This window comes from Podarcis erhardii, assembly GCF_964252035.2.
Source record: "Podarcis erhardii genome assembly, chromosome: 14".
Lineage (NCBI taxonomy): Eukaryota > Metazoa > Chordata > Lepidosauria > Squamata > Lacertidae > Podarcis > Podarcis erhardii.
Window position 1 is genome coordinate 27915712 of NC_138503.1, and position 27870 is coordinate 27943581.

At 45.7% G+C, this 27870-nt stretch overlaps 1 protein-coding gene across 4 annotated transcripts; it reads left to right on the forward strand.

Annotated features, from left to right (window-relative positions):
- PAQR5 (progestin and adipoQ receptor family member 5) lies at positions 1 to 27689 on the forward strand. Of its 4 annotated transcripts, none has more exons than XM_081839222.1 (9): positions 1 to 375; positions 12096 to 12271; positions 18266 to 18393; positions 20593 to 20798; positions 21480 to 21606; positions 23512 to 23556; positions 24921 to 25017; positions 25651 to 25792; positions 26769 to 27689. In XM_081839222.1, the coding sequence occupies exons 2-9, from the start codon at positions 12212 to 12214 to the stop codon at positions 27002 to 27004; spliced, it is 1041 nt and encodes a 346-aa protein (XP_081695348.1). In that variant the 5' UTR covers positions 1 to 375; positions 12096 to 12211; the 3' UTR covers positions 27005 to 27689. The 4 variants fall into 4 exon arrangements, with proteins under 4 accessions (XP_081695348.1, XP_081695349.1, XP_081695347.1 ...); XM_081839223.1 differs by lacking the exon at positions 1 to 375 and adding an exon at positions 7529 to 7662; XM_081839221.1 differs by lacking the exon at positions 1 to 375 and adding an exon at positions 10126 to 10369.
- The last annotated feature ends 181 nt before the right edge of the window (positions 27690 to 27870 follow it).

Here is a 27870-nt window from a genome sequence, read left to right on the forward strand (position 1 = left end):
AAGCTTTGGCTAATTTGCTGGCCTGGGGACTCTTTAACTGAAGGAGCTTTTGGGGTGGGGAAACCCCAGCACGCTTTAAAAAACAACAACCAACCAGCCCAAAAGGCTGTCTCTTTCCTTTAATTGCAAATACAACCAGAAGAAAGGAGTGGCTTCTGGAAAGAGCTGGTCACATTCTTCAACCTGTGGAGATGGCCTAGCCGCTGTCAAGCCTCCCTCCTCTGTCTAGGCTAAGAGGTGGGGACTGACTTTCCTTTCCATCCCACGAGAGCATCCCTCTGAAGCTGGAAACCAGAGAAGGAGCAGCAGTAGCAGCAGCAACAGAAGCAGCATTGCCTCTCTCTCCATGCCTTTGACAGAGCTTGGCTGGCAGAGGTAAGTACTGGACTCTTAAATTTCTAAACTGGGATTATGACCTCCCAATCTCATTCCTCCTAACCCTAGATTTGTGGGGGTTCAGTAGGTGTCTACTTAGGGTCACCAGATGCAGTGGTGAGGAGGAAGGGGTAGTCTGCAGTTGCCTCCCCCCCCTCCATTTGCTTCCCGCAGATACTACACTGGAAGCATTGCACAGGAACCAGCTCCTAGGGGTTGAGGTTCCTTCACACACCCCAATAAAATATTTGAGGGGGGCAGCCTCCTCCAGAGTTGATGGGCATTGCCATTCAAATGGTGTGCATGGACTGTGTCTTGTGAACATTTATGCAAGGCTCCCCCCAAAAAAAATATTTTATTCAAGTTGGCACCCCTGAGGTAGTACTTAAAGAACTCAGGGCACAGATTCAGGAATGTGAATCTATATGTACAGTGGTACCTTGGGTTACAGACACTTCAGGTTACAGACTCCGCTAACCCAGAAATAGTACCTTGTGTTAAGAACTTTGCTTCAGGATGAGAACAGAAATCGTGTTCCGGTGGCGCGGCAGCAGCAGGAGGCCCCATTAGCTAAAGTGGTGCTTCAGGTTAAGAACAGTTTCAGGTTAAGAACGGACCTCCAGAACGAATTAAGTTCTTAACCTGAGGTACCACTGTAAGGTACCACTGTATAGATGCTTCTGGGAAAATGATGGTGAGTCGGTGGCTGGGGTCACCAATGTTTTGCAGTCTGCCCAGTTTTCAAAAAGGGGTAGGAGACATGGGGCCCAGGGTGTAAGACCCGGGTCTTGCCCCTGCTGTTCTGCTCTCTAACAACACCCATATATACCACACCTGCTGAAGTTCCTGTTCAGTCTACACACATGTCGGAGGCTCCTGTTCCCCTCTTCTGCTATACTGACGATTCGCCTGGTGCCTTCATTATATTGTCACAAAAGTTGGGTGCCTGCCCCTCTCTCTGCCAAGCGGTGGCAAGAGCCCATGGGGTGCCAGGCACACGCACAGGGTCCGTGTCCCTTTGGAGACTGTTGTGCTTTAAGAAATAGGGTTTGTTCACCTTCTTACAACTTCAGTCTGCATGGAGGAAGTCCAGAGGCAGCAGCGCAGGCAACCCTCAGGCTGCCTCTCTCCAACATAGATCTCCCCCTCTCCTTCCTCCTCCCAAGAAGTACCCCAAACCCCTGCTCAAAACACACACCCCATCACCTTGGCAACCCTTTAAACCAGGGGTCAGCAAACTTTTTCAGCAGGGGGCTGGTCCACTGTCCCTCAGACCTGGTGGAGGGCTGGACTATATTTTGAAATAAAAACAGAACAAATTCCTATGCCCCACAAATAACCCAGAAATGCATTTTAAATAAAAGCACACATTCCACTCATGTAAAAACCCGCTGATTCCCGGACTGTCCACGGGCCGGATTGAGAAGGCGATTGGGCCGTATCCGGCCCGTGGGCCTTAGGTTGCCTACCCATTTTAAACCCCTGTCTCTCTTCACACCTCAGGGCATGGGGGAAGTTCTCTTGCATTGCCTCAATGGGCCTCTGTCGTTCCCTTAGCTTGGCCAAGCTGGTTTGCATAAGCCAGCCCAGGAATCCCCGGTCCGGCACATCTCTGCAGTTTGCGTTTTAATCCGTATCCCACTTAATCAAAATCTTAACATTTATTCATTCCTAGGGTTTAGGGGGACCCTCCCCCCCAATCTATAATACCATACTTTAGGTGCCAGGCAAAAATGTTCCTCTTCAACCAGGCCTTTGGCCGATTAATATTCTACAGCCTTTTGAATGTGTCTGTGGGAAGGGGGGAGTTATTGTTTTGCTGTTTTGTTTTAATTATTTACTCCTTTCACCCTGTATTTTATTCTGTGAACCACCCTGAGATCTTACGATGGAGGGTAGTATAATAATAATAATAATAATAATAATAATAATAATAATAATACAGGAAGAACCCTTCTGTAAACTGGGGCTAGCCCGTATCATGCTGCAGTTATACAAAGCTATGGCACAACCACAATTGGCATACCTGTCGCCTCAGCTGAAAAAGGATATTGCAGAGTTGGGAAAGGTTCAGAAAAGGGCAACCAAAATGACTGAGGGGAGGGAGCGACTCCCCAATGAAGAAAGGTTGCAGCGTTTGGGGTTTTTTAATTTAGAGAAAAGGCAAGTAAGAGGCGACATGATAGAAGTTTTTAACATAATGCATGGTACAGTAATGAGAAAGTGGAGGCAGAAAAGATTCCCTCCCTCTCCCCTAACACTAGGACTCACAATAAAAAAATTCCTTCCAGTAGCACCTTAGAGACCAACTAAGTTTGTTATTGGTATGAGCTTTCGTGTGCATGCACACTTCTTCACATACCAATAACAAACTTAGTTGGCCTCTAAGGTGCTACTGGAAGGAATTTTTTTATTTTGTTTCGACTATGGCAGACCAACACGGCTACCTACCTGTAACTAGAACTAGGACTCACAGACATCTCAGGAAGCTGAGTGTTGATAGATTCAACGCAGATAAAAGGGAGGACTTCTTCACGCAGCGGATAGTTACCGTAAACTATGGAACTCTCTCCCACTTGAGGCAGTGATGGCTACCAGCCTAGATGGCTTTACAAGAGGACTGGACAAATTCATAGAGCCAAAGGGGTATTGATGGCTTCTAGCCATGATGGCTGTGCTCTACGTCCACCACCAAGCCAGATTTGAGATTGTAAACTCCTTGGGAGCAGAGACCTGTGCTCTGGTATCGTTTAAAGTAGCAGGCATGTTGTTGGTTCTCTATAAATAATCAAGGACAAGAGAGGCGAAACAGGAAAGAGCATGTGACAGACTGTTTGGGGGGAGAGGAGGAAGAGGGTCAGCAACAGCAGACAAGAAAAAGAGAAGAGGAGAATGAAAAGGAGAAGCACCTCAGCATCAGCACCGCTGTCCCTCACCTGGTGCCCTGTTTCGGACTACAATGGGGGGGGGGGCTGATGGGAATTGTAGTCCTAAACATCCACAGGGTACCAGCTTGGTGAAGGCTGCTCCAGAGTCTCTCAAAACCCTGCTGCGAGTCACCTTAGAATCATAGAATTGTGGAGGTGGAAAGGTCCAAGGGTCATCTAGTCCAACCCCCTGCAGTGGTGATAAGGGCAGGTTCAGACATGCAGGCCGCCGTTTGATGATGCCTCAACCCTAAGTGTGTGAACTGACTCCACTCAATGGCTCTGTTGAGCCTGAGAATGTTCTTGGTGGTGGTGGATTCTTAAATCACGTAAGTCGCCCTAAACGGACACTCCTCAAGGGACAAGCGTGAAGGTGTGAACCAGCCCTGAGTCTCTTGGGTGTCCAGAACAGAGGCTGAGGGTCCAGCCTGAGTCTCGCTCTCTCTGGCTGGTGGAAATGCAGTTCCTCATTCCTTTGGCATGCTAATCATTGGTGTTGCCTGGGCAAAGAGGACAGGAACAAAAGTAGCTTTTTATTTTATTTTTGGAAAAAGTTTCAGTCTGCTGTGCTTTTAAATGGGCTGTCCGTCTTGTTTTCACTGCATGTTAATTTCATGCTGTTCTTGTTTTGCAACTTGCGGAATGGTTAAAAAATAAATATTGAGCTGCCTTTTCGCAGCATCTGTAAATTTCCACTTGCTTAGACTAGCCTGGCCAGTTGCTGTAGTATCTGAAGGCTGGTCAGGGAGTTGTGTTCTGTTGAGCCATGCCCCTTCCCCCCAAATCATGTAAAAGGGGTCAGGGGCAAAGCCATCCTTCTGGCACAATACATAGGCATTTTCTCTTGGGTTCCAGCTGGAAGACTAGGGTAAAATAGCTCCCTCTCCAAAGAGAGCTGCTGGTGGTGTAGTGGTTAGAGCACCAGACTAGGACCTGGGAGACTCAGGTTCAAATCCCCACCCAGCCATGATTCTCACTAGGTGATCTTGGGGCAGTCACTTACACTATCAGGCAAACCTACCTCAGAGGGTTGTTGTGGGGGTTAAATGAAGACTAGGAGCTTGGAGACCTGGGTTCAAATCCCCCACTTGGCCATGAAGTTCCCTGGGTTACCTTTGCAGCTGGTCACTGCATCTCAGCCTCGCCTACCTTGCAGGGCTGTTGTGATGATTTAATGGGGAGGAAGAGACCTATGTATATCACCTTGGAGGTAAGATGCAATATACAAAAAGTACATTCCTTTTTCCCAACAAGAGATACCCATGTTTTTACTACACCCCAAACATTATCTGGTGAGACTGGCCAGTCCGCACCAGATCCAGTCTGTGGGAATTAGGATGCCATTCTTGATAGAACTGATCTGAACTGATCTGTTCTCCTGTACTCCTTGCAATTCCTGGGGGTCTGGATGATGACCCTTTGGGTCCCTCTCAGCTCTACAATTCTATGATACTATGACTGACAGTTTCTTGGGGAAATCACTTAAGGTCAAACCTAGGCAAGGACCTAGGTTCTGCCAGACAACTGCAAACTCTTGCAGTTGTCTGGCAGAAAGTTCTGATGCAACCAGAATCTTCTGGGTCTACTAAGACTTGGTTAATCCAGGAAGGAACAAACTGTTTATGGGGCAGCCGAGAGCAACTCATCTCTGGCCTGTTGTTTTCCTGGCTCCTTCTGCCTGTTGAATAATATACCCGAGAGAGAGGATGTTGCTAAATAACCTGCATTATGAAAATGGGGTTTGACTGTATAACTTGGCAGAAGAGACAGCAGTTCTGAGCAATGCAAGCTGGCTAGGAAAGCATGTCTCCATAAAGCGGCCTTCCCCAAACAGGTGCCCTCCAGATGTTTTGGATTTGCAACGCCATCGGTCCCAGTCAGCCGATGGAGCTGCGGTTCAAAACATCTGGAAGGCACCAGGTTGGTTTGTTGCATCCAAGCATGGATGGAGGGAGAAATTCACAACAGTTTTCCTTGTACAGCAAACCTTTCTGAAACAATGCGTGGACCAAAACACAGCCATCCTTGGAAAGTCACACTTCTCCGAATTTTGCAATGTGGTTTTCCAGCCAAGCCATGTGAGCAGAAGAGTGCATCTCCAAGGATAATGTGTGCATAAAAATGCATATATTCTATGTGGGCAGCATCATTGGGAAATGGTGATAGGCCTCCAAGAACACATGGCAGATTATGGGATGATATCTTCGTACAAAAACCAAAATGGCATAAAAGTGAAATGTTATTAAACAGACATTTAGTGCTTCTGCTGGGGGGTGGGCAGGATTGTTGAATATTGATCTTTGCTTCTCGTATAAATAAGTGAAAACAATAAAATATTTGAGGGGAGGAATGCATATATATCATAAAGATAGCATCCCTGAATGCAATATATGTAGGGAAATTGCTTTGCCAAAATGTGGAGATTAGGAGACAGTCATAGGGAAATCCTGGTGCATTTACAAGAGGGCTTAAGAAAAATTCACAGACTGGTGTGGAAAGGGGAGAACTCAGCTTGAGACTGCAAAAACTGAGAAACTGGAGTGGACAGCTTTACCTTGAGGGGCTTAACCCTAGCAGCGCCAGCGGCAGGCCGCGAGGTATACATAGTTCTGTCCTTGAACCACCTCGAAGCAGCCGCACCCTGGGAAGTTGCCCCAGAGCTCTTCCTGGTTTCTTTCTTTCTTTCCTCCCTGCCCTTCCTCTCTCCTGCCACTCAGCGAGGCATTTGCAACCATCAATGTTTAAACTCCTTAACCAGACTCTCTGCAAACTGCTGCTGGAGGGGACCAAGGACTCAAGGAGTCTTGCCAGGAGCAACTCAGATCGCCTAGGAGTACAGTGTTTTCAGCAGCGTTTGGGAGCCCATCTGGTGGCTTGCAGCATAACTCAAGAGAAGATCTAAGGGGCTGCTTGATTTGCAGAGCTGGATTTACCATCAAGTAAGACATTAACCTGGTGGATTTGGGCAGGTGCCTGGCAGTGGCCGCAATCGGCTGCTCCTTTCAGGCAGACCTCAGAAACATTCTTGTTTCCGATTGTGTTTAATTGAGGGGGGTAGAGTAAGGCTATGTACGCATTGCCAGCTTAAAATGCCACGAGGTTGGTCTTTTTCCTCATAAAATTGTGAAACTGGAAGGGACTCAAAGGTGCATCTAGTCCAACCCCTCCCCTGCGAGGGTGGTAAGGATGTTACCTATCATTGTCAGCCTTATTTATATATCAAATAAAATCACAGACCGTAGAAATGTAGAGTTGGAATAATAATGATAGCAATAATTTATTATTTATACCCCGCCCATCTGGCTGGGTTTCCCCAGTCACTCTGGGTGGCTCCCAGCAGAATATTATTAATAATAAGAAAGTGATAAAACATCAAACATTAAAAACTTGCCTAAACAGGGCTGCCTTCAGATGTCTTCTAAAAGTCAGACAGTTCTTCCTCAATATAATGCATTCCTCCCCCCCCCCCATTATATGCATCTTTATGCATGCTTTACCCAAGCAAGTATATGGTTGCATATATAGGGAGAACTATGCTACAAAATTTGGATAGCCGTGAATTTTGAAGGCGTGTGGGGTTTCTATTCTGATATCATTTTGCAAATCGGGGAACTTTGCCTTTAAATGCAAACTGAATCAAATTCCTACCAGCAGTCAACCTAGATGATGTTTGTCTGCACCAGCCTCTTTGGAATCACCGGGAGTTGTGTGAGATTGCGGCTGTTTTTTCCCTGCTTTGCAAACCATTTTGAGCAGCCTTCCCCGCCTTGGCACAGCTGTTTGATGTTGTTTGGTGTTGGTGGGAGTGCAGCTGCCCTTGCTGGAGCTGATGGGGGTCCAGAACATCTGGAAGGGCACCAGGTTGGGGAAGGCTGCTTTTGAGGGTGTGCACAGCAGGGTTTGGTCTGAGGCTGGTTCTCTGCTTGAACAATCTCATCTTTGGTGCCACATGGGGGAAGTCGTAAAAAGTTACTCATTAACATCTCCATTATTTACCCAGAATGTTGAACCTCCTTGCAGGTGCATAACATTCTCCTTTGGGTGGGTGGGGAGGATGGATGCCTGAACCCTTGCTTTATCCTTGCGGGGAAGGCAGGCAGGCAGGCAGGCAAGCGATCCTGTGTCCTGAACAACCTGGCGGAAATATTTAGCATCCAGAAAGGGTGGGGAAGGCGGTGTGCTTCAGCAGTCGGGTGGGGCTTTGTTTCGCTGTGTGTTTTGCAAGATTCACACACTCTCTTGGATACAGGGCGTACGTTGGCATGTTGAGATAAGCCGGGAGGGGGGACCTGCACGGTCCCAAGCCAAACATGAACACAGTGGCCTGCAGGGATGTCTCTTGCCAGACGCAGCAGGGAAGGTATGTAGCTGTGCCAGGCAGCAGCTCCTGCAATTTAGCGGGGAAGGGGACAGGAGCCCATCGCGGTGCAAAGAGCCAGACTTTTGCCAGAGTTGGGGTGGGGCAGTAAATTTAAGGAGCGGTGGTGGCTTTGCTCCAGACCTCGGTTGCCTGGCCAGGAAAGGAGTTAAGCCAGGAAAGGAGTTACGGTAATTTATTTCATGAAATTTATACATCGCTGGATTGTAAAAGAAAAAAAGGAAAAAGCAAACTAAAAGAGAAAAAAAAAGATAAAGCAAGACAGTATCCACAAGAAAAATTAACATTAAGGATTTAAAACTTTCAGAAAGTTAAAATAACAATAGGCTGAAAATGTGTGGGCTAAACAAGAATGTTTTTAGCAGGTATTGAAGAGAGGACAGTGAAGGCAACTACCTGATATCAATAGGCAGGGAGTTCCAAAGCTCAGGTGCCGCCACATTGCACTTGCAGTCTCCTGTTGGTGTGATAGGGGGTTGTTTCACTCCTTATACAGGCATCCCACCCCCTTACGTGCGATCGATTCATGTGTGACTGTGTACATGCAGGGCACCGGGAAATAGATAGATAATTTAATTCAAACCTGGGAATGGCAGGAGAGAGCTGGAGAGTCCTTATGGCTTGCAAGGAGACCCTTCCCAGAGCCTGAAGAGGACATCGGTGAGGGCAGAGGAAGCCCTGAAGAGACCTGAGGTGCATCAGAGCTTTGTTTGGGCTGCTCAGCCTCCCCGCCTAATAGCTGATGTCCGGGGTAGCGCAGCAGCATTGGCTGCTTTCCCATGCATCCTCCAGCCTCCTGCCGGCACCAGAGCTCTAATTCTAGTTATGGATATTTTTGGATACAGTATTTTTGGTTACAGATTGGAGAGAGATCGGCAGAGAGGGCGCTCTCCACTTACACGATTTCCGCTTATGTGCGTGGGGGTCCAGAACGCAATCCCCACATAAGTGGGGGGATGCTTATATATCCATCTCATTGCTTTGCTCTGCAGAAGAGAGTCTCTTAACAGGGACTATCTCACCAGGAAACCGTGTCTGTGGTGGCTCCTCACAGAACTCTAGCCCAATGGTTGCCATTAATTTGATCTGAACTGATTTTATAATGAACTGATTTTAGAATGCTGTATTATTTTACTGTTGTTAGCCATTCTGAGCCCGGCTTTGGCTGGGGAGGGCGGGATATAAATAAATAAATAAATAAATAAATAAATAAATAAATAAATAAAATAAAATAATTATTTTGGGACTCCCTTCTGGTGTATATCCAACAGGGTCCATTTTTAATGTCCTTTTTGCACCTAGTAAAGATGTTCCCCTTTCAATGAACCATTTAAGTGGATTTTTTAAATAAAGAAAACCCTCACTCTGTATCTGTATTGGTCTTAAAATTGTTATATATAAAATCATTTCAACAGTCCAAGTTCACGGTGTTGCTATTAGTATATCAGCCCTGAGCAACTTTGGACCAGTTTACCTATGAGATCACCTTACACCCACTTGACCACTAGTGGAACTAGCTCTGTTACACCTGCTATATAATACCTGTTCCGCATTTGTAAGAACTTAATATTTGCTGAAGCACCTACACTTTGGAACTCCCTACCTGTTGATATCAGATTAGTCATAACTGTCCTGCTAAAAACGCTTTTGTTCAGGCAAGCCAACCCAGATGCTTAGAAAGTCGATGTGAGTTTTAATCTGTTTTTAGTCTAACCTTTTGAAACTCTTCAGTTTAATTAGAGATAATTTTATTGTATCTTTTTCACAAACCGCTTTTAGGATTTATTTCTCTTTTCTTTATTTTACAATTAAGCGGTGTATAACTTGTACGAAATACAATCGTACCTTGGAAGGTCGAATGGAATCTGTTCCAGAAGTCCGTTCGACTTCCAAAATGTTCGGAAGCCGAAGCACGGCTTCTGATTGGCTGCAGGAAGTTCCTGCAGCCAATCAGTAGCTGACAAAGCTTTCAGCAGATGTTCAGCTTTCAAAAATAGTTCGCAAACCAGAACAGACACTTCCGGGTTTGCGTCATTCGGGAGCCAAAACGTTCGAGAACTAAGCTGTATGAAAACCAAGGTACGACTGTAATAAAATGAAGAGAACATGTTCTTATCATGCAATTGTTTTGATGTGGGTGTTTTTTTAAGGAAGCAATTATTAAATGAAATACGTAAATATTAATGCTGACCTGCTTTCCTAGCTTGAGGTGGGATTGAGATACACCTTGAACTTGGCTGCCAAAATACTGGCATCTGCTTAGGCTCAGGCTCCTCAGGAAATTCTTGACTGGCCACACTTACAAGAAGAGAGTAAATGGGTGCAGGCGGCCATTTAGAAAATGGGGGTGGGAGGAAGTGGGTTAAAAGAAATAAAAGAGGTGAAGGATAATAGCAGGCTGAGAAAAGGTGTGGCCAAGTTATGCATTTTGTGGATTCTTCCTGCAGTGAATCAACACCTCCCTTTTTAAATAGTCCGCTTCTGCAAGGAATTTCTCATTGCCTAGGGAGAGTTCAATGCAGACTTCAAGGGCTCATCCTGGCTGCCTTTTGGTCACTGCATGTGAGAGAGAAGAGAGACTCGTATTGCCTCTTAGCATCCTGGGGTAGTAGCTTGCCAGGCAGTGAGCTAGAACAAAAGGAATCAATTTCTACAGCAAATCGCAGCTCATGTGCTACAGAAATTCAGGGTAGGTAAGAAGGCTGAGCTAGGTTTCCACTTATGGGAATTTTGGGCAGGCAAGAAGAAGAGACGGGGTGGGGGGGTGGGGGTATTTTCCACATGCTTTTTACAGCTAGTTCTTGGGAGTCACCATCCAGCCCTCAACATACAGCTTTGATGTCATCTTCTTCTTTAAAAATGGGCTTCCTCTTGAGATGAACCCAGCCAATCAGGAATCCTGTTGGGAATAGAATGCCACAAAGCCAGCACAGAGCAAGGGCAGTTCTTCCTGCCCTTATTCTGAATAGCCTTTTTTACCCAGTTTTTCTGGCTCTTCTCTAAAAATCAATCTAAGGAGAGGTGGGAAACACATTTTGCACTGGCTGTTTTGATTTGATTGTTTCTGCATCTTGTGCACCTTCCATTCTGCTGCAGTTCATCTTCTACCAAAAAAAAACCTACTACATTAGTCTGTCTGCTGTGGCGAAATTATGTAACTTCAGCTCCCTTTTCTATTTTTGTCAGAATTCTCTGACATCTGCGCTGTGGCTGAGGGCACATATTTGTAGCTCTAAGGAGGCCTGGCTCAGTAATGTCAGGATATACAGTGGTACCTCGGGTTAAGTACTTACCAGTAATTCGTACCGGAGGTCTGTTCTTAACCTGAAACTGTTCTTAACCTGAAGCACCACTTTAGCTAATGGGGGGTCTCCTGCTGCTGCTGCGCCACTGGAGCACGATTTCTGTTCTCATCCTGAAGCAAAGTTCTTAACCTGAGGTAATATTTCTGGGTTAGCGGAGTCTCTAACCTGAAGTGTATGTAACCTGAAGCATATGTAACCCAAGGTACCACTGTATAGCCCCATCTGAACACCTCCCACAACATAGGCGAGTGGTGAGAAGTGGAAAAAAAATTGCTTTGAGAAAGGGTGTTTTATTGTTTTCCTTTGTAAATAAGGACTCGGGATTCCCAGGCTCTCACAATCCCAAACGCCTCATTTTGGAGGGGTTATACAGTGAAGACCTGACATCAATAGGCAGGGAGTTCCAAAGTGTAGGTGACACCACACTACAAGTTTAAGTTCTTACAGCTGTGGAAATGGGTATTAGGTGGCACACATAACAGTGCTTTTTCTGCAGGTTGAATTGGCAACCAGTGCAGTTCTCTAAGAACCACACAGAACTGGCAATGACTCTTCTGAGATAATACAATAATTTGCTGCAATCTGACCTGACTCTGCACTTGGTACGCTAAAGCCCGTGTCTGTAACTTGATTCTGTTACGTAGGTTGACCTGAAGTTCATAAAAAAATTACTGTATATATAAACGGAATTCTGTGACATGAGAGCATGTGTTTGTAGCTTTCCTTCTGTGTAAAGCCATGCCTTCAGACTGTGAGTGTTCATGGAGCTCCACTCCCTGAATCTAAGCCTGAGGAGAAGCTGCCATGTTTGTAGAGGGTCAAAATATGGAGTCCAGAAACTCTCTGGGAGCCTCTGGGGCTGCGTGCAGATCATGTTTGGTACACATTGTAATGTGCTGGTTGGGGAGAGCCACCCAGTATTTTGAACCCCCTCCTTAAGTAGTAGGGCTGCTGCCACTTGAGTTTTCTGCCTGGGGCAGTGACTTTTTGGGGGGGCACCAATCCTAACCCTCGTGTGTTCCTGTACACTTGTTGAGGCCCATCTCTGGATCATTTTCATTCCCATAGCAACCCTCGTGTGCTGTCTCTTTCCTTAAAAAACACCCCCAGGTATCCGTGGCAAGTCTGAACGGAGGCGCCGATGAAGACTTAATCCAACCTGCCTGTCTCTCAGGCGGGAAAGTTCTTCCCAGAGGAAAACTCTCCACCCAGATCAGCTCGTGACCATGAACACCATCCTGAGTTTGAAGCTTCCCCGGCTGCTCAACACTGACCAGGTTCCCAAAGTGAGTAAAGGGGGTCTTTGCAACATGGGTCTTGTGCAAGGCGAATGCCACCCTGGGTAAGGCAGTGTGGCATAATAGTGTGACTAAGGAACGCGGGTGGCACTGTGGGTTAAACCACAGAGCCTAGGGATTGCCGATCAGAAGGTCGGTGGTTCAAATCCCAGCGACGGGGTGAGCTCCCGTTGCTCGGTCCCTGCTCCTGCCAACCTAGCAGTTCGAAAGCATGTCAAAGTGCAAGTGGGAAGGTAAACGGCGCTTCCGTGCGCTGCTCTGGTTCACCAGAAGCAGCTTAGTCATGCTGGCCACATGACCCGGAAGGTGTGCACCTGTTCCCTCGGCCAATAAAGCGAGATGAGCGCCACAACCCCAGAGTCAGCCACAACTGGACCTAATGGTCAGGGGTCCCTTTACCTTTACCTTTTTGACCTGGGAGACCAGGGTTCGAAACCCCTCGCTCGGCCCTGAAGTTTGCTGGGTGTGACCTCAGGCCAATCACTGCCAGTCTAATTATTATTATGATAGTTTTTTATTAGCATTGGCTGTGATAAGTAATAATTATAATGTTATTATTTGTACCCTGCCCCTCTGACCGTGTTGCCCAAGCCGCCTACATCACAGGGTTGTTGTGGAGATTAAATGACGAGGGGAAGAACGATGTGTGCCGCTTCAAGCTGCTTGGAGGAAAGGCGGGATGCAAATGAAACAACAACAACAACAACATCAATTTTATTTATATGCCATCTACCTGACTGGGTTTCCCCAGCCACTCTGGGTGGCTTCCAGCAAAGTATAAAACTACAGTAAAACCTCAAACATTAAAAAATTTCCTATAGAGGGCTACCTTCAGATGTCTTCTAAAAGTCAGAGTGTTGTCTATTTTATTGGTTTTATTTAGAGCATATTCTTCTCACCCTTCCAGGAATTCTGGGAACTGTAGTCAGTTAGGAGTGCTGGGGATTGCAGCTTGCATAGCTGTCAAGTGTCCCTTTTTTGAAGGGACAGTCCCTTATTCCAGCGCCTTGTCCCACTGCTGTCCCTTATTGATGGATGTCCCTTAAATGGCCCTTAAATGATGGAGTGCTTGGAACAGGTGAGGCTGCAGGTCCCTTATTTTCAAGGCTGCTGGTCCCTTATTTTCAAATCTGTAAGCTATGAGCTTGTGATGGGTGAATTACAGTTCCCAGGATACTTGGGGGTGGGGATATGCTCTAAATGTAGAGGGGGTGTGCAGCTTTAATTTCCATCTTGACTGGCCACATGGTATGAAACCAGGATGGTCTCAATTCTCTTCGCTGTTGCATCATCTTCTTTAAAGAGGGCAAAGCTCCCAGGTAGGGCTTGGAGGAAGCAACCAGCACACCACTAGCAGAGGCAGAGGTGCCCCAACCATGGGGCAAAGTAAAGCAACTGCTACAGGTGCTGGAGAGGAGTGGTGGTGGGCCCCATCCCCAGACTGTCCTTTCTAAGCCCTGTGGCCATCCCCCTCTGAAATATACTCGGAGTTGAGAGTGGATTTCATGCTCTTTATTCAGCTCATAGTGGTGAGGAGCAATGGAAGTTCCCTCAGAATGTCTGCTTTATATACATTATTTACACAATGGGCTAATTCTGCGATTCACCTGTAGGCCAATCAGGTTGCGGATTCACTTCCACCTGGAGCTGGATTGGGTGGCTCCTGTGGACCAATCAGACTGCTGCATTCTGAATCCTATTGTTCTAGGACCAATCAGACTTCTGCCTTTTGGATCCTATTCAATTCAGTACATAGCACCCTCTGAGGGCAGGTGTATGTTTGCTCCCTGCCTCCCTCCACCTCCCCAACCGGTCTGCTGCCCCCAGGTGTGCTGGAGGATGCTCTTAGCATCTCTAGTATTCGAGTGAGTTTCATCTGACAGTCTGCTCGGCTTCTGTGTGTGGAAAAGCCGGGGGGGGGTCATGCCATTTTGTCCTTCAATATTTATCCATTTATTTCATCAAATTTATACACCGCTTGATTCTTAAAAAAACAACAAGCAACAACCTCAAAGCAGTTTACAAAAAGAAGATAAAGCAATACAATTGTCACCAGGAAGAATTAACGACAAGAATTTAAAACTTTCAAACAGTTAAAATAACAATACGCTAAAAACAGATTTTAAAAGTGCATCAACTTCCTTAAAACCCGGACAGACATGTCTAAACAATAATGTTTCTGGCAGGTGGTGAAAAGAATACAATGGTGACAAGAGTCAAGGGAGTTTCAAAGTGTGGGTGCTGCCTCACTGAAATAACTCATTCTTACAAATGTGGAACGGGTATGACGTAGCACCTGTGAAATGCCAATTCTGTCACCCGAAGCGGCTGAGTGGGCTCCTATGGGGCAAGGCGATATCAACAGTCTTGGGCCAATCGTGAGAGGAAGGGCACCTTCTGACCATGTTTGAACACATGCTGCGCCCACTGAAGGTCACAGCCCTCACTTGAAGGAAGTGGGGTGGCAGGAAGACTGGGCCAGACCTCTGCTCAAGAATCTGCCCTAAATACTGCCAGAGCAGACCCTCCAAGTGTCCCTTTTTCCAGGGGCAGCCCCAGATTTACAGAAGCCGTCCCAGTTTCTGTTTTGATCCCTGAATGTCCTGCTTTTTCCTTAGGATGCCCCTATTTTCATCGGGAAAACATTGGAGGGTATGGAGTTATGCGACCCCCGAGCCAAGGAGATAAGTAACTATTCAGTGGTACCTTGGTTCTCAAAATCAATCCATTCCACGAATCTGTTTGACTGAAAGACCAAGGTGCAGCTTCTGATTGGCTGCAGGTGCTTCCTGTGCTCAAGCGGAAGCTGTGGAAGCCATGTTGGACGTTCAACTTCCTAAAAGCGTTCACAAACCAGAACACTTACTTCTGGGTTTGCAGTGTTTGGGAGCCAATCTGTTCAACAACTAAGCCGTTCAGGAACCAAGGTACCACTGTACAACCTTTAGAAGACATCTGAAGGCAGCCCTGTATAGGGAAGATTTTTTAAAATGTTTAATGTTTTATTGTGTTTTTATATATGTTGGAAGTCACCCAGAGTGTCTGGGGCAGCCCAGTCAGATGGGTGGGGTATAAATAATACATTTATTTATTTATTTATTTATTTATTTATTTATTTATTTAGGGTGTCCCTTGTTTCATCAGAGAAATGTTGGCACATATGCCAGAGCAGGCTGTTCCAGGGCAGAAGGAAACCCTGGTTTGGACATAGGAAGCTGCTTTACATGGAATCAGACCATTGGGTCTATTTGGCTCAACATTGTCTGCACTGACTGGCAGCAGCTCTTCAGTGTTCCAGGCCAGGAGTCTCCCCCAGCCCTACCTGGAACTGCTGAGGATTGGGGCCCTTCTGCACGTGAGGCAGATGCTCCATGACTAAGATACACCTCTTCCCGTGACTCTGCGTGAACATTAAGTTCCATGAGCCGGTAACTCTCGGAAGAATTTCAACCTCCCAGGACATTTGGAGGCAAACATGAAAGTCACTGCACTCTACCCAAGCAAGTTTCAGCATGAAGCAAAGTTGGCACTGTAGGCCTTAGGTCCCAGCTAATCCCGGGAGTGGCTTGCTTGTGACAGAAAAGACCTCTTGAGGTGTTGGTCTAGCTAGCCTATTGAACTTGCTTTGCTTATTCATCGCTGGCTGCTAGGCAGGAGAGGGTCACACCCATACAGACTGAATTCTGTATTCTCCATTTGCATTTGGCGTGGCTTTCTGAACAACACCTTTCTTTTTCTGAGGGTCTCATGAGGGCACACGGCATGCCTACAGACCTGGGTGGCTCCTTCGTAACTGAAAGTAGGGTCTGGAGAGGAATGGACACATCTGTCCTTTTCAATTTTAAGTTGATATTATCCCATTTTTGAATGATGATGATACTATAATTCATTTATACCCCGCCCATCTGGCTGAGCTGCCCAAGCCACTCTGGGTGGCTTCCAAAACATAAAAACATAATAAAACACCAAACATTACTAGTAACAATCTGATCCAACACTATAGCTTTAAAATAAACAACTTATATCAAACAAAGCAACAATCCATCAGAATCTAATAGTAAACAGTAAAATTAAACATCAGCAAATAATAATTAAACAGTTCAACCACAGTAAAGAATTACCAGTCTATAATCAATAAAAGTAACAGCAAATCACAATGCATAAAATACCACAAAACATACAAAACCATGTAAAAGGATCAAACTGAGAAACAAAAAGGCACAACTTATAAAACTAATTTTTAAAAATATCCCTGAACTCTCTTCCCAGCTGCTTCTGCTGCTCTTAAAGTCATAGCTTGGGAAAGACTGGGTGGGGAAAGGTAGAGGGAACGCCATTGCCTGATGAGGAACAGAAAGTCTCTCTCCCCTCACAAGTTGACAAACTTGTGGAAAATGGTCAGATTTTTGCATGTATTTCCCCCGATCCAATGCATTTTTTTCAAAGTCATTTTGACTAATGTACACATTTTTTTGTAAGCACTTTTCCTCTAATACTTGCTGTTTAAAATATTTTAATGGCTTGTGGACTGCATTGCTACATTTGGATAGCCTGAGACTTCAGAGGAAAGCTACATTTTGGTTCAGGAAGTACGGATGAGTAGATTGCTATTAAAACTGTGAGCCCAGCGAATGCCACCCAACTGCATGTGGCCCACAAAATTTTATGCCGTGAACAAAGTGCCAGCCTTTTCATGTGCCAGGAGATGCTTTGCTGTATTTTCTTCAACAGAACTAAATGAATCCCTCTCAGAGATTAAGCCCCACCCCCGCCGAAATCTACAACATTTACCTGTGAATACAACTACAGTGGTACCTTGGGTTACATACGCTTCAGGTTACATACTCTTCAGGTTACAGACTCCACTAACCCAGAAATAGTACCTCAGGTTAAGAACTTTGCTTCAGGATGAGAACAGAAATTGTGCTTCAGCGGCGCGGCGGCAGCAGGAGGCCCCATTAGCTAAAGTGGTGCTTCAGGTTAAGAACAGTTTCAGGTTAAGAACAGACCTCCGGAATGAATTAATTACTTAACCCGAGGTACCACTGTACAGTCTTAATGAGTGATTATGGAGTCCAGCAAACAGAAATAACTTTTATTATAAGTTTAGTTCATAATTGTGGTCGTGGAGACATCTGGTGGACATTTCCGAAGCAAAAGCACAGCAGCCAGCTTGAAACACCTGCCCTGCATTTTCTAGGCTCTTTACATCAGTGGTTCCCAAAGAGGGTGGCACCACCCCCTAGCAGATGCTGGGATTCCCCTGGGGGGCGCGCCTTGTGCTAAGAGGCAAGGGGGCGAGAGGAAGGCACTGGAGGTGTAAATGACAATCAGATTTCAAAAAGCTGGTATGACTGGATCAAGTTTATTTTGTTGAAATTAAACTAGTTTTAAAAAAATGTGCAATGAATTGTTACTGTTTTGACTTTTATTGTGTTCTTATCTTCCTTGAAGGGTTATGCAAACCACTATTCTGAAGAGTGGTTTTTGTGGAGAAGGGTAGGAGTACAGTTTATGGAACCAGGGGTGGGGTGGGGGGGTGGCCCTCAAAAAGTTTGGGAACCACAGATCTACACTGCCTGTTCACTCTGCATCCAGGGCGCTGGTTACACAATGTAAGCAGCAATCTGGATCTATTCTGTTGTTTCTTACGAAATGCTGCATTTTCATGTGTTTCTACCCAAACCAGCTGTGATCCAAATTGAGACAAAGGATGCCCTGGCTGCAACTTAAGTTGGGAATGGGTGCACAGTCCTAGTTTATGTTCTTTGAAAGCTTTTAATCAGCCTTCAAGAACCCACGAAAGTTTCAAAATTAATCTCCAGAGGTCCTGTTTGCAAAGCAGGCATCACCGTGCCTTTGTCGTCATTGCTGGAGCTCCCTAGCCCCCTTCTCCCGCTTAGGACTATCGAGGTTGGCTGTGAACTATGCAAGTTGTAGCAAATTTGGCTCATCTCCAGTTTGTTGACTGTCCTCCTGCAGGTTTTCCGAGAGAAGGGCATTCTTTTTGGGTACCGTCACCCAAGAAGTTCCGCAACAGATTGCATTGTCAGTCTTTTCCAAATGACAAATGAAACTGTGAATATCTGGACGCATTTTCTGCCTGCCTGGTATGTGATGATCTGTCTGAGCACTTGAAATATATAAAAGAAGGAGCTGTGTTCCTTGACAATGGCCTCAAAGGAGCTGTGGACTTCTGATTTAAGGGGTGGGACGTGGATGGCACTGTGGTCTAAACCACATAGTCTAGGGCTTGCCGATCAGAAGGTTGGTGGTTTGAATCCCTGCGACGGGGTGAGCTCCCGTTGTTCGGTCCCTGCTCCTGCAAACCTAGCAGTTCAAAAGCACATCAAAGTGCAAGTAGATAAATAGGTACCACTCTGGCGGGAAGGTAAATGGCGTTTCTGTGCAGTCAGGTTCATCTAGTCCAGGGGCCGGCAAACGTTTTCAGCAGGGGGCCAGTCCACTGCCCCTCAGACCTTGTGGGGGGCCGGACTATATTTTGAAAAATAATATGAACGAATTCCTATGCCCCACAAATAACCCAGAGATGCATTTGAAATAAAAGCACACATTCTACTCATGTAAAAACATGCTGATTCCTGGACTGTTCGCGAGCCGGATTGAGAAGGCGATTGGGCCGGATCCAGCCCCCGGGTCTTACTTTGCCTCCCCATGATCTAGTCCAATCCCCTGCAGTGCAGGAATCACAGCTTAAAGAATCCCTGACAGACGGGCCTCTAACCTTTGTTTAAAAACAAACCACCACCTTCCAAGGGGCTCCGTTCAGAAGGTTCTTTAATCCATCACTTTGGGTGCTGCCCTCTGGAGCAGCAGAAAACAAGCTTGCTCCATCTTCCATGGAACAGTCCTGCAGATATTTGGAGATAGCTATCATTTCTCAGGGTTCATCCACACTTCCTTTTGTGCCGTGCTAGGCACAGGTCTGGGATTTCCAGGTCAGTATCTGATTTCCAGGTCAGTCCCTTTCCCCCAGAGATCCCATGTTTTACTGCTGAATCGGAGACCCCATGAACTTTGCTCCATTCAGTGGTAAAACATGGGTTTTCCTGGGGAAGGCAGCGGAAGAAAAAAACCTGCTTGGACACAGATTTGGAAATCCCGGACCTGTGTCTAGAAACGCAGGACAGAATGCAGCAGCCCCCCCCATCAAGTAAATCAATACAAATAATTAACTAACTGAAGTTCCACCCCCCCACAACATGAAGCCTGCCCCCCCCCCACAACATACGCCCATGTGGATGAGCTCTTAGAAAGGTATCTGCAGTGGCATCTCTCTGGGCCAGTCTGGATGACAAAACCTCCTAATTATGGATAAAGTGCATAGAGAAAAGTTGCTTTCTCTCTTTCATAGCACTGGACCTTGTGGACACGCTATGAAGCTGAATGTAGGAAGATTCAGGCAGAGGAAAAAAAGAAAGGTTGTCCCCACGCAGCACAGAATTAAACTATGGAACTCTCTCCCACTGGAGGCAATGATGGCCACAAACCTAGATGCCTTTAAAAGAGGATTGGACAAAGTCACAGAGGAGAGGGCTATTGAAGCTGCTAGCCATGATGGCTATGCTCTGCCTCCACAGCTGGGAGGCAGCAACGCCCCTGAATACCAGTTGCTGCAAACCAAAAGGAGGGGAGAGGGCTCTTGTGCTTGAATCCTGCTTGTGGGCTTCCCATTGGGGCATCTGGTTGGCCAGTATGAGAACAGGATGCTGGACTAGAACAGGATGCTGGACTGGCCTGACCCAGCAGGGCTCTTCTTACATTCTGGTTAAGCTCACTCCTTGCTCTAAACACCTCCGTGCAGATCTACTCACTTGCAAACAATAAGGCCACCACGTTCTCTCTGCAGCAGCTGCCAAAGCGCCAAGAATTACTCAAGGAGCAACAGCCAGCCACTTGGGGGGTGGGATTAGCATCGTGGCCTCAGGTAACCTTAGCGAATGGGCTTGCTTGGGATGGGCACACGCACCCTGCAATGACAGCTGTCACTTCAACAGAAAGGAAGGGGAATGAATACATTACCGGAGGTTCCAGCCTGCCTCCAGGAATATTACAGGTGGCATTTATTGAATGTGTGGGAGTTACTTAGCAGCTCAATATCTTAACCCTGAAGTTGCCTGGAAAGCAAGATCCTGCTTTCTGGTTTCCCACAGGCATTTGGGTGACCATTGGGAGAACAGAATGCTGGACTAGATGGGCCCTTGGCCTGATCCAGCAGTCTCTTCTTATCTTCTTAAGGTAAGCTACAAGACTGTTGCTGCTAGCTGATTGGCTTTTCTGCTTTCTAGGTACTTCCTATGGAAGCTTTTGGCCTTAGTCTACGCCTTGGATGTCTGGAGGGACTCATATACCTGGCCCTTTCTGGCTTACATGGTCACCTGCTGCATCTATCCGCTGACGTCCAGCATCGCTCACACGTTCAGCACCATGTCCAGCAGGGCCAGGCACATCTGCTACTTCTTTGATTACGGTGCCCTCGCCTTGTACAGCTTAGGTGAGGGTGCAATCCAATGTATCGGAGCCTTGACTTGAGGTGTGTTCCTTTTGCAGCAGGAAGATTATTGCATTTTTCCTAACACGCAAACCACAGCGTTTTGCCGCCAAGAAAATGTGTCGTTCCCCGCAGAGGGCACCGCAGCTGTGGCTCCGAGTGCTGCGAGGAATGTGGTTGCCTGAGCATCATAGGAACAGAGGAAGCGACCTTGTAAGGAAGCAAAGCAATTTGGGCTTGTCCACACTTAGAAAGCACGGGGCCAAGTGGTTTCCTTTTTGCCCTGCTCCTTCCCCAGGGAAAAGCCATTCTTCGGTGCTAAGTCAGAGCAAACATCAATCTGGACCAAACCCAAATTGCTGTTTGCTTCGATTGAGCTCTAAAGGGTGGTTTTTCCTGAATGAAAGCAGCAGGACAAGAGGAAGTGAGGGCAAGCCCTTAGTCCATCTAGCTCGGGACTGTCTACACTGACTGGCAGCAGCTTTCTAAGGTTTCAGGCTGGGATTTCTCCTAGAAATGCTGCCAAGAATTGAACCTGGGACTTTTTAGTTTGTGAGTGGTCCCATTTTGGTTAGAAAATGATTGTCATGCGCCACACAAGTTTAGCATTGGGGGGAAGCAGTGAGGTGTCCGTGGAAACGCAGGTTGTCTGATAGAGTTGTGGGGTCTGCTTTATCCCTTTAGGCTCCGCCATTGCTTATTCTGCCTACGTTTTCCCAGAAGAATGGATTGGCAGCACATTCCACCATTACTACGTCTCCACTGCTGTGCTCAACACAGTTGTGGGCACAAGCCTCTCCTGCTATTCCAGGTATTAACGGCTTCCTCTCTGCAATGGGAATGCAGCTCGGAGTGTGCCATCCTAGGTTGGGGAGAATAATATTTATTCTGGAACTGAGTCAATTACACTAGAAAGCAGAGCCTCCCCCCCCAAAAAAAATATATATTTATTTTCTATTTCAATAGCACTATAAATATCAGACCACAATTCTGATCAGCCCCAGCCAGCAACCTTTGCCAACCTGGTGCCCTCTAGATGGCATTGGCCTCCCATCATCCCTGACAGGCTGGAGACCAACAACATCTGGGGGTGTCATGTTAGCTAACCCTTACGTAGATGGTGATTTCCTGTGTAATGCAAGGAAATAAATATAGGGCCCCCACCTCATGCGATTTTGTGATATGTGAGTAGTGAGGGAAGATGGTACCTGAATAAATTCATCACTCTGGGCTGGACCTGATGCTGCCTCTCCCTGATCTACCTCAGGGGAATGACAATAAGCCTCTCCCCACATCGTCTAGTGTGCCCACCACATCTCTGATGCGCCCAGTTGAGGGTGATGAGATAGCATTCAAACACAGGGAGGGAGGGGGATCTCGGCCTGTCAGAGGTGGTGAGCATACTGAGTCGGGTGATGCTTTGTTAAGATGTTAAGATTGGATCAGGGTGAAGCACTGATATATACTCATAAGTGATGAGGCTGATTTGCAGGTGGTTGGAATATATCAGCCTTTCTCAACCTTGGGTCCCCAGATGTTCTTGGCCTACAACTCCCATTATCCCTGACCACTGGTCCTATGAGCTAGGGATCATGGGAGTTGTAGGCCAAAAACATCTGGGGATCCAAGGTTGAGAACCACTGGAATAGATGATGTTTTGGGTCCCTTGCAACTCTCCAATTGTATTATTTTAATTAGGGGGAATGTACTTTTTTTTTTTTAGGGACGCGCATGGTGCTAGGGATGCGGGTGGCACTGTGGGTTAAACCACAGAGCCTAGAGCTTGCTGATCGGAAGGTCGGTGGTTCGAATCCCCGCAACGGGGTGAGCTCCCGTTGCTCGGTCCCTGCTCCTGCCAACCTAGCAGTTCGAAAGCATGTCAAAGTGGCGGGAAGGTAAACGGCGTTTCCGTGCGCTGCTCTGGTTCGCCAGAGGCGGATTAGTCATGCTGGCCACATGACCCGGAAGCTGTACGCCGGCTCCCTCAGCCAATAAAGCGAGATGAGTGCCACAACCCCAGAGTCGTCCGCGACTGGACCTAATGGTCAGGGGTCCCTTTACCTTAGCTTTTTTTTAAAGGAAAAAGTCAATACTTGTGGACATTGTCTGCATAATCAGAACATTAAAGCCAACTAGATGGCTTTAAAGGGGGATTAGACCCATTCATGCATGGGGTGCCAACTTGGATAAAATATTGGGGGGGGGAGGTAAGCCCCACCCTGCATAATTGATCACATGACATAGTGCACCCCCCCATTTGAATGGCAATGTTAATCAACTTTTTGAGGGCCTGATCCTCTCAAATATTTTATTGGGGGGGTGCAAAGGGACCTGAGCCTATAGAAGTTGGCTCCTATGTTCATGGAGGAGAAAGCTGTTGATGGCTATTAGCTGCAATAACTATGCCTCCACAGTTGGAGGCAGCAATGCTTCTGAATACCAGTTGCTGGAAACCGCAGGAGGGGAGAGAGCTCTTGTGCTCAGATCCTGTCACTGGGCTTCCCACTGAAGCATCTGGTTGGCCACTGTGAGAACAGGATGCTGGACAAGGTGGGTCATTGGCCGGATCAGGCAGACTCTCCTTATGTTCTTATTCAAAGCACTGAGTTAGGCTATACTGGCAATAAGATACATGCCATTTATACAAGCATGTCCAAGTATTTATTTCTGCATCCAAGCATTTTTCTCATGCAAACTTATTGTGTGTAACCAACAGGCTCGGCCTTCCCTATTTCCATTATAACAGTGGCGGCATAGAAAGGTAACATGGGCCCCTCTCACCTGAGGTGTAGATTGGAAAGCAGGCAGGAGACACTAACAACCAAAACAGTGATTCCACCTAATCGACGACACTTGGTGGCTAATAGTCAATATGTCACCCATGTCAATACGGACTCTGAATTGGGAACAAATCAGTCTACTTCCAATACTAACCCAAGTGCCTAATCAGTGATCACAGCGGTGGTGGTGACAGCTAATATCAGCAGCTGCTTAAAGGTGCAAATGAATAATAAGACATTGATAATGATACATTTCTGAAGGCTTCCTTTAGTCCAAGGGTCAGCTGGCTTTGCTACATCCTCTTGGCATGTACTTTTCATTTCAATTTTCACTTTCTTTGCCCACATCCTGCTGGTGACGCTCTGTCCCGTGTTTTCCATGCATTCTGCCAAACAGATGACCTAAATCAGGATGAAGAGGCCTTGGATTGATGGTTCAAAATTCAGGCTTCATAAAGCAAGTTCCAAGCTTCCATTATAGAGAACAGTGAAGTGAGGATTTTTCTTAGGCTACATAACTTTTGGCCCACCCTCAATGAGGGGTGGTTTGGATACATCCTGTAATGTAACATGTTTGGGCAATTCATCAGTTGGGAAACTGCTCACAGGTTCCGTGATATGCCAAAATTGCACAACTGAAGTGGATGTAGGGTTCTTGCACAATAAACCCACTTTTTCTTTTTTTAAAAAACAACCATAATTTTTTTGGCTGAGAAAAGTGATAGCAGACCACACTCGAAAGTGTGGTATAACGGCAACATCATATAACTTCCGTGCAATCAGATCAGAATTAATGTGAGATTAACAGTGTTGTTGTATAACCTCCACACAAATTTTATAGAAAAGAAATCTGGGCGACGGCTCAACAAATGGGTCATCTGTAAGAGCTCAGTGTAAAATGAAAACAACCAACCGCGCCCACCTATAATTAAAATTATTTATTTGAGTTCCAAGTATTTTCTTTGGCCCCTTGTGCTTTGATTCTTCCCTTCTTTATAAGCTTGAATCAGTTGAGTTGAACTAAGGTTTCCTAACCACCTGAGCAGAGAAAGTCATTGGGGCTGTGCACAGTATGGATTGGTCGGTGCCTAGGCAATGCGGGCATAGCTTTAGCATTTTGGTGCCAAGGCAATGCCATTCTGCCCCCAAAGCATGCAGGTCTTGATGGGATACACATCTAAGTATAAGTAAATTGCAGAAATTCCCTCTGTGTCATGTGAGGATGTGGAAAGCTTTGATAAGAATGGGAGACAAAGCCAAGACCCATGCCGTATACACTCTGTGTTCTGCAAACCAGACCTATGCACTGTGCTCGTTCATATATATTTTTTCAAAATTTATTCAGGTTCAATGAAATGGAGCAGCCAAAGTTCAGCAAAACAATTCGCACATTCGCCTTTGCTCATCCTTACGTGTTCGACAGCATCCCTCTCTTCTACAGGGTACGTATAGTTTCCCTCAGTCTGCTGTGTTTTTATACATAACATAATGCATGGCTGCTGAAGGGTGGTTCTAGGCTGCCACCCTTTCCTGCAAATAAGGGGGCTTCCTCATTATTTCCCATTTAATCTGAATTTGTCCTTTCCATGGAGAATCTGATCAGAAAACGAGTTAAGAAGCACACATACAGAAACAGTAAATCCAGATTAAAAGAATAAAAATATGGGGTGACCTTTCAGAGAGAACGATATTATGTGGGTGCTGAGAATGACTTCCATGCATGAACAGTCAGCACTAAATCCACAATAAGCTGCTGTGCCCCAATCCCTATTAAATTCAGTGGGGTTTACATTGTGAGTAGACAAATATAGATTTGTGATTATGCTGGAACTTCTAGACTTTCTTACAGTGTCTGGAGGGAGGGTACCATGCTGGCTAAACATAACTCGGCTAAACAAGGAGCTTTTATTGGCCTTCCACAACTTGGTGTTCTCCAGATGTTTTGGACTACAATTCCCATCAGCGCCTGCACCTTATGGCTCTAATGGCAGGGACTGAAGAGAGCTGTAGTCCAAAGAGCCTGGAGGAAACCAGGTTGAGGAAGGTTATCTTATGCTTTCCTTTCTATGCCACAGCTGTACTTATGCGCTGCAAGAAGTTGCATGGAGAGCGTAATTCCAATCCACCTCAAGCACACGGTCTTTGCCTGCCTCACCTGTTTCCTTTTTGCGACACACCTGCCGGAGCGGCTGGCCCCTGGACTCTTTGACTACATAGGTGAGGACAACAAGGGGCTGCTCTCCCCCTTGCAGGCCCCGCTGAAATGAATGGGGTGGGTGGATTCCAGCAGATATTGGCAACTGATAACATAAAGGTGGCTGTTTTAATCAGCTATTGTGGCCACACCTGAGAAAGGGAATAACAGCTGCAAGGAATTGAGAGCAGCCCTGTTGGAGGAGAGCAACTTGTTCTGGATTCAGAGAAACAAAGGAACCACTTCAGAGTCATTAGGATGCTTGGTTTATAATCTCCCATCCACGGGCAAGTGCAAAACCCCAGAGTTGGGCAGCAAGACACTTTGTATAATAATCCTAATTATTACAGAACAACCACCAGCAGCAGCACAATGCATTGTTAAATCTATTACCTGCCCTTCGGCAGTAGGGCATGTTACAACAATTTAAAATTCAGTAATAACAACTGTTAAAACAAATTGCAGTCACAGGAATGAGTCATACCCTCCAACATTTTTCTGATGAAAACAAGGATGTCACATTCCATAATGATAATTTTACCATTTATACTCCACACATCTTTTTGGGTTGCCCCAGCCGCTCTGGGTGGCTTCCAACATATATAACAACATAATAAAACATTAAACATGTAAACAACTCCCCTATACAAGGCTGCCTTCAGATGGTTTGGGGATTGGACAACTCCATACCCTCCAACATTTCTCCACTAAAAATAGGGACATCCTAAGGAAAAGCGGGACATTACGGGATCAAATCAGAAACCAGGAAGACGTCTGTAAATTGGGGATATCCCTGGAAAATAAGGATACTTGGAGGATCTTCTGCAATTCACAATAACACTGCATGCATCTGATGAAGTAGCTTGTAGTAGCCCAAAAAAGCTTCTTCCGTAGTAAACTTCGAGGGACCATAAGATTCGTTGTTGATTTTATTGCAAGGGAGGGATTGTGCCCCCCCTATGGAAATACTGAGTGTTGTATTATTTTGATCTCTCACAGGGCACAGTCACCAGCTCTTCCACATCTGTGGGATCATTGGGACCCACTTCCAAATGGAAGCCCTTCTGGCTGACATGGCCAACCGCCGTGAGTGGCTGCTGGCTCCATCCTTCTCTCAAACCTTTGGGTCCCTTGCAGCTGCCATCATTGTCAATCTTATCATCATTGCTGCTTTCTCAACGACGCTCTATTCCATGCCAAAATTCTGCAGGAAAGGAAGCAAGCACAAGGACTAACGCCTGTTGAAATAAAAATGAAATGAAATTATATTATATTATATTGCAGTTAACAGTAGCCGTACAACACAAATTAGAAACTACTTCAAATGAGGCTTGGTGAATATTATTTGAGAAGTGACTTAAATGATTCTTTTTTTATTGTGAATATGATTTTGTATTGTGGTTTTTCTACAACTTGAGCTGGAAGACTTAACCAATTTGGGACGTAGCTTTTCATTTGTTGATCCTGATTGACCATTTAGAATACCAAGCTGCAATTCTGAGGACTCTGTGAGAACTCTAAATAACTTCAGCCACTTAAGTTTGTGCCAGATTATTATTTTTAAAATAGTGATTGCAATTTAACTTTATGTGCCAGTTTGCACTGATAACATAGAAATGTTGGCCACCTTTCATGCCAAAGCAGCCACAGTGGCCTTTTAACATAATTCCATGGGTTTTTATGCTTTATTTGAAATGACAAGCACATGTAACATTCCTATCACAAAATACTAATATACATACCTTTCTAATTCAGAAACTTGCAATGAAATAATATGAGGTTTCTTTGAAATTATATATATTAAGAAGTTTATATTTTTGTAAATAGCCTCTGCTGGGGTATCACACAAGCACTTTTTGGTAACAGTAAATGAAGCTATTGTGGAATAAATGCCCTTTTGAAAGGTACATTCAACCTGCACCCAAAGATTTTGCTCTTTATTTTAAAGCATCCTTTACCAAGCTAGTACAGACGAAACATTTATTTTTTTAAAAAAGATTTTTATTAAAATTTTAAAGGTTACATAAGTAATAAAAAAGATAACAACAGAAAAACACCCAATTAAACCAAAAAAGAAAGCAATACATAAAAACAAGTCACA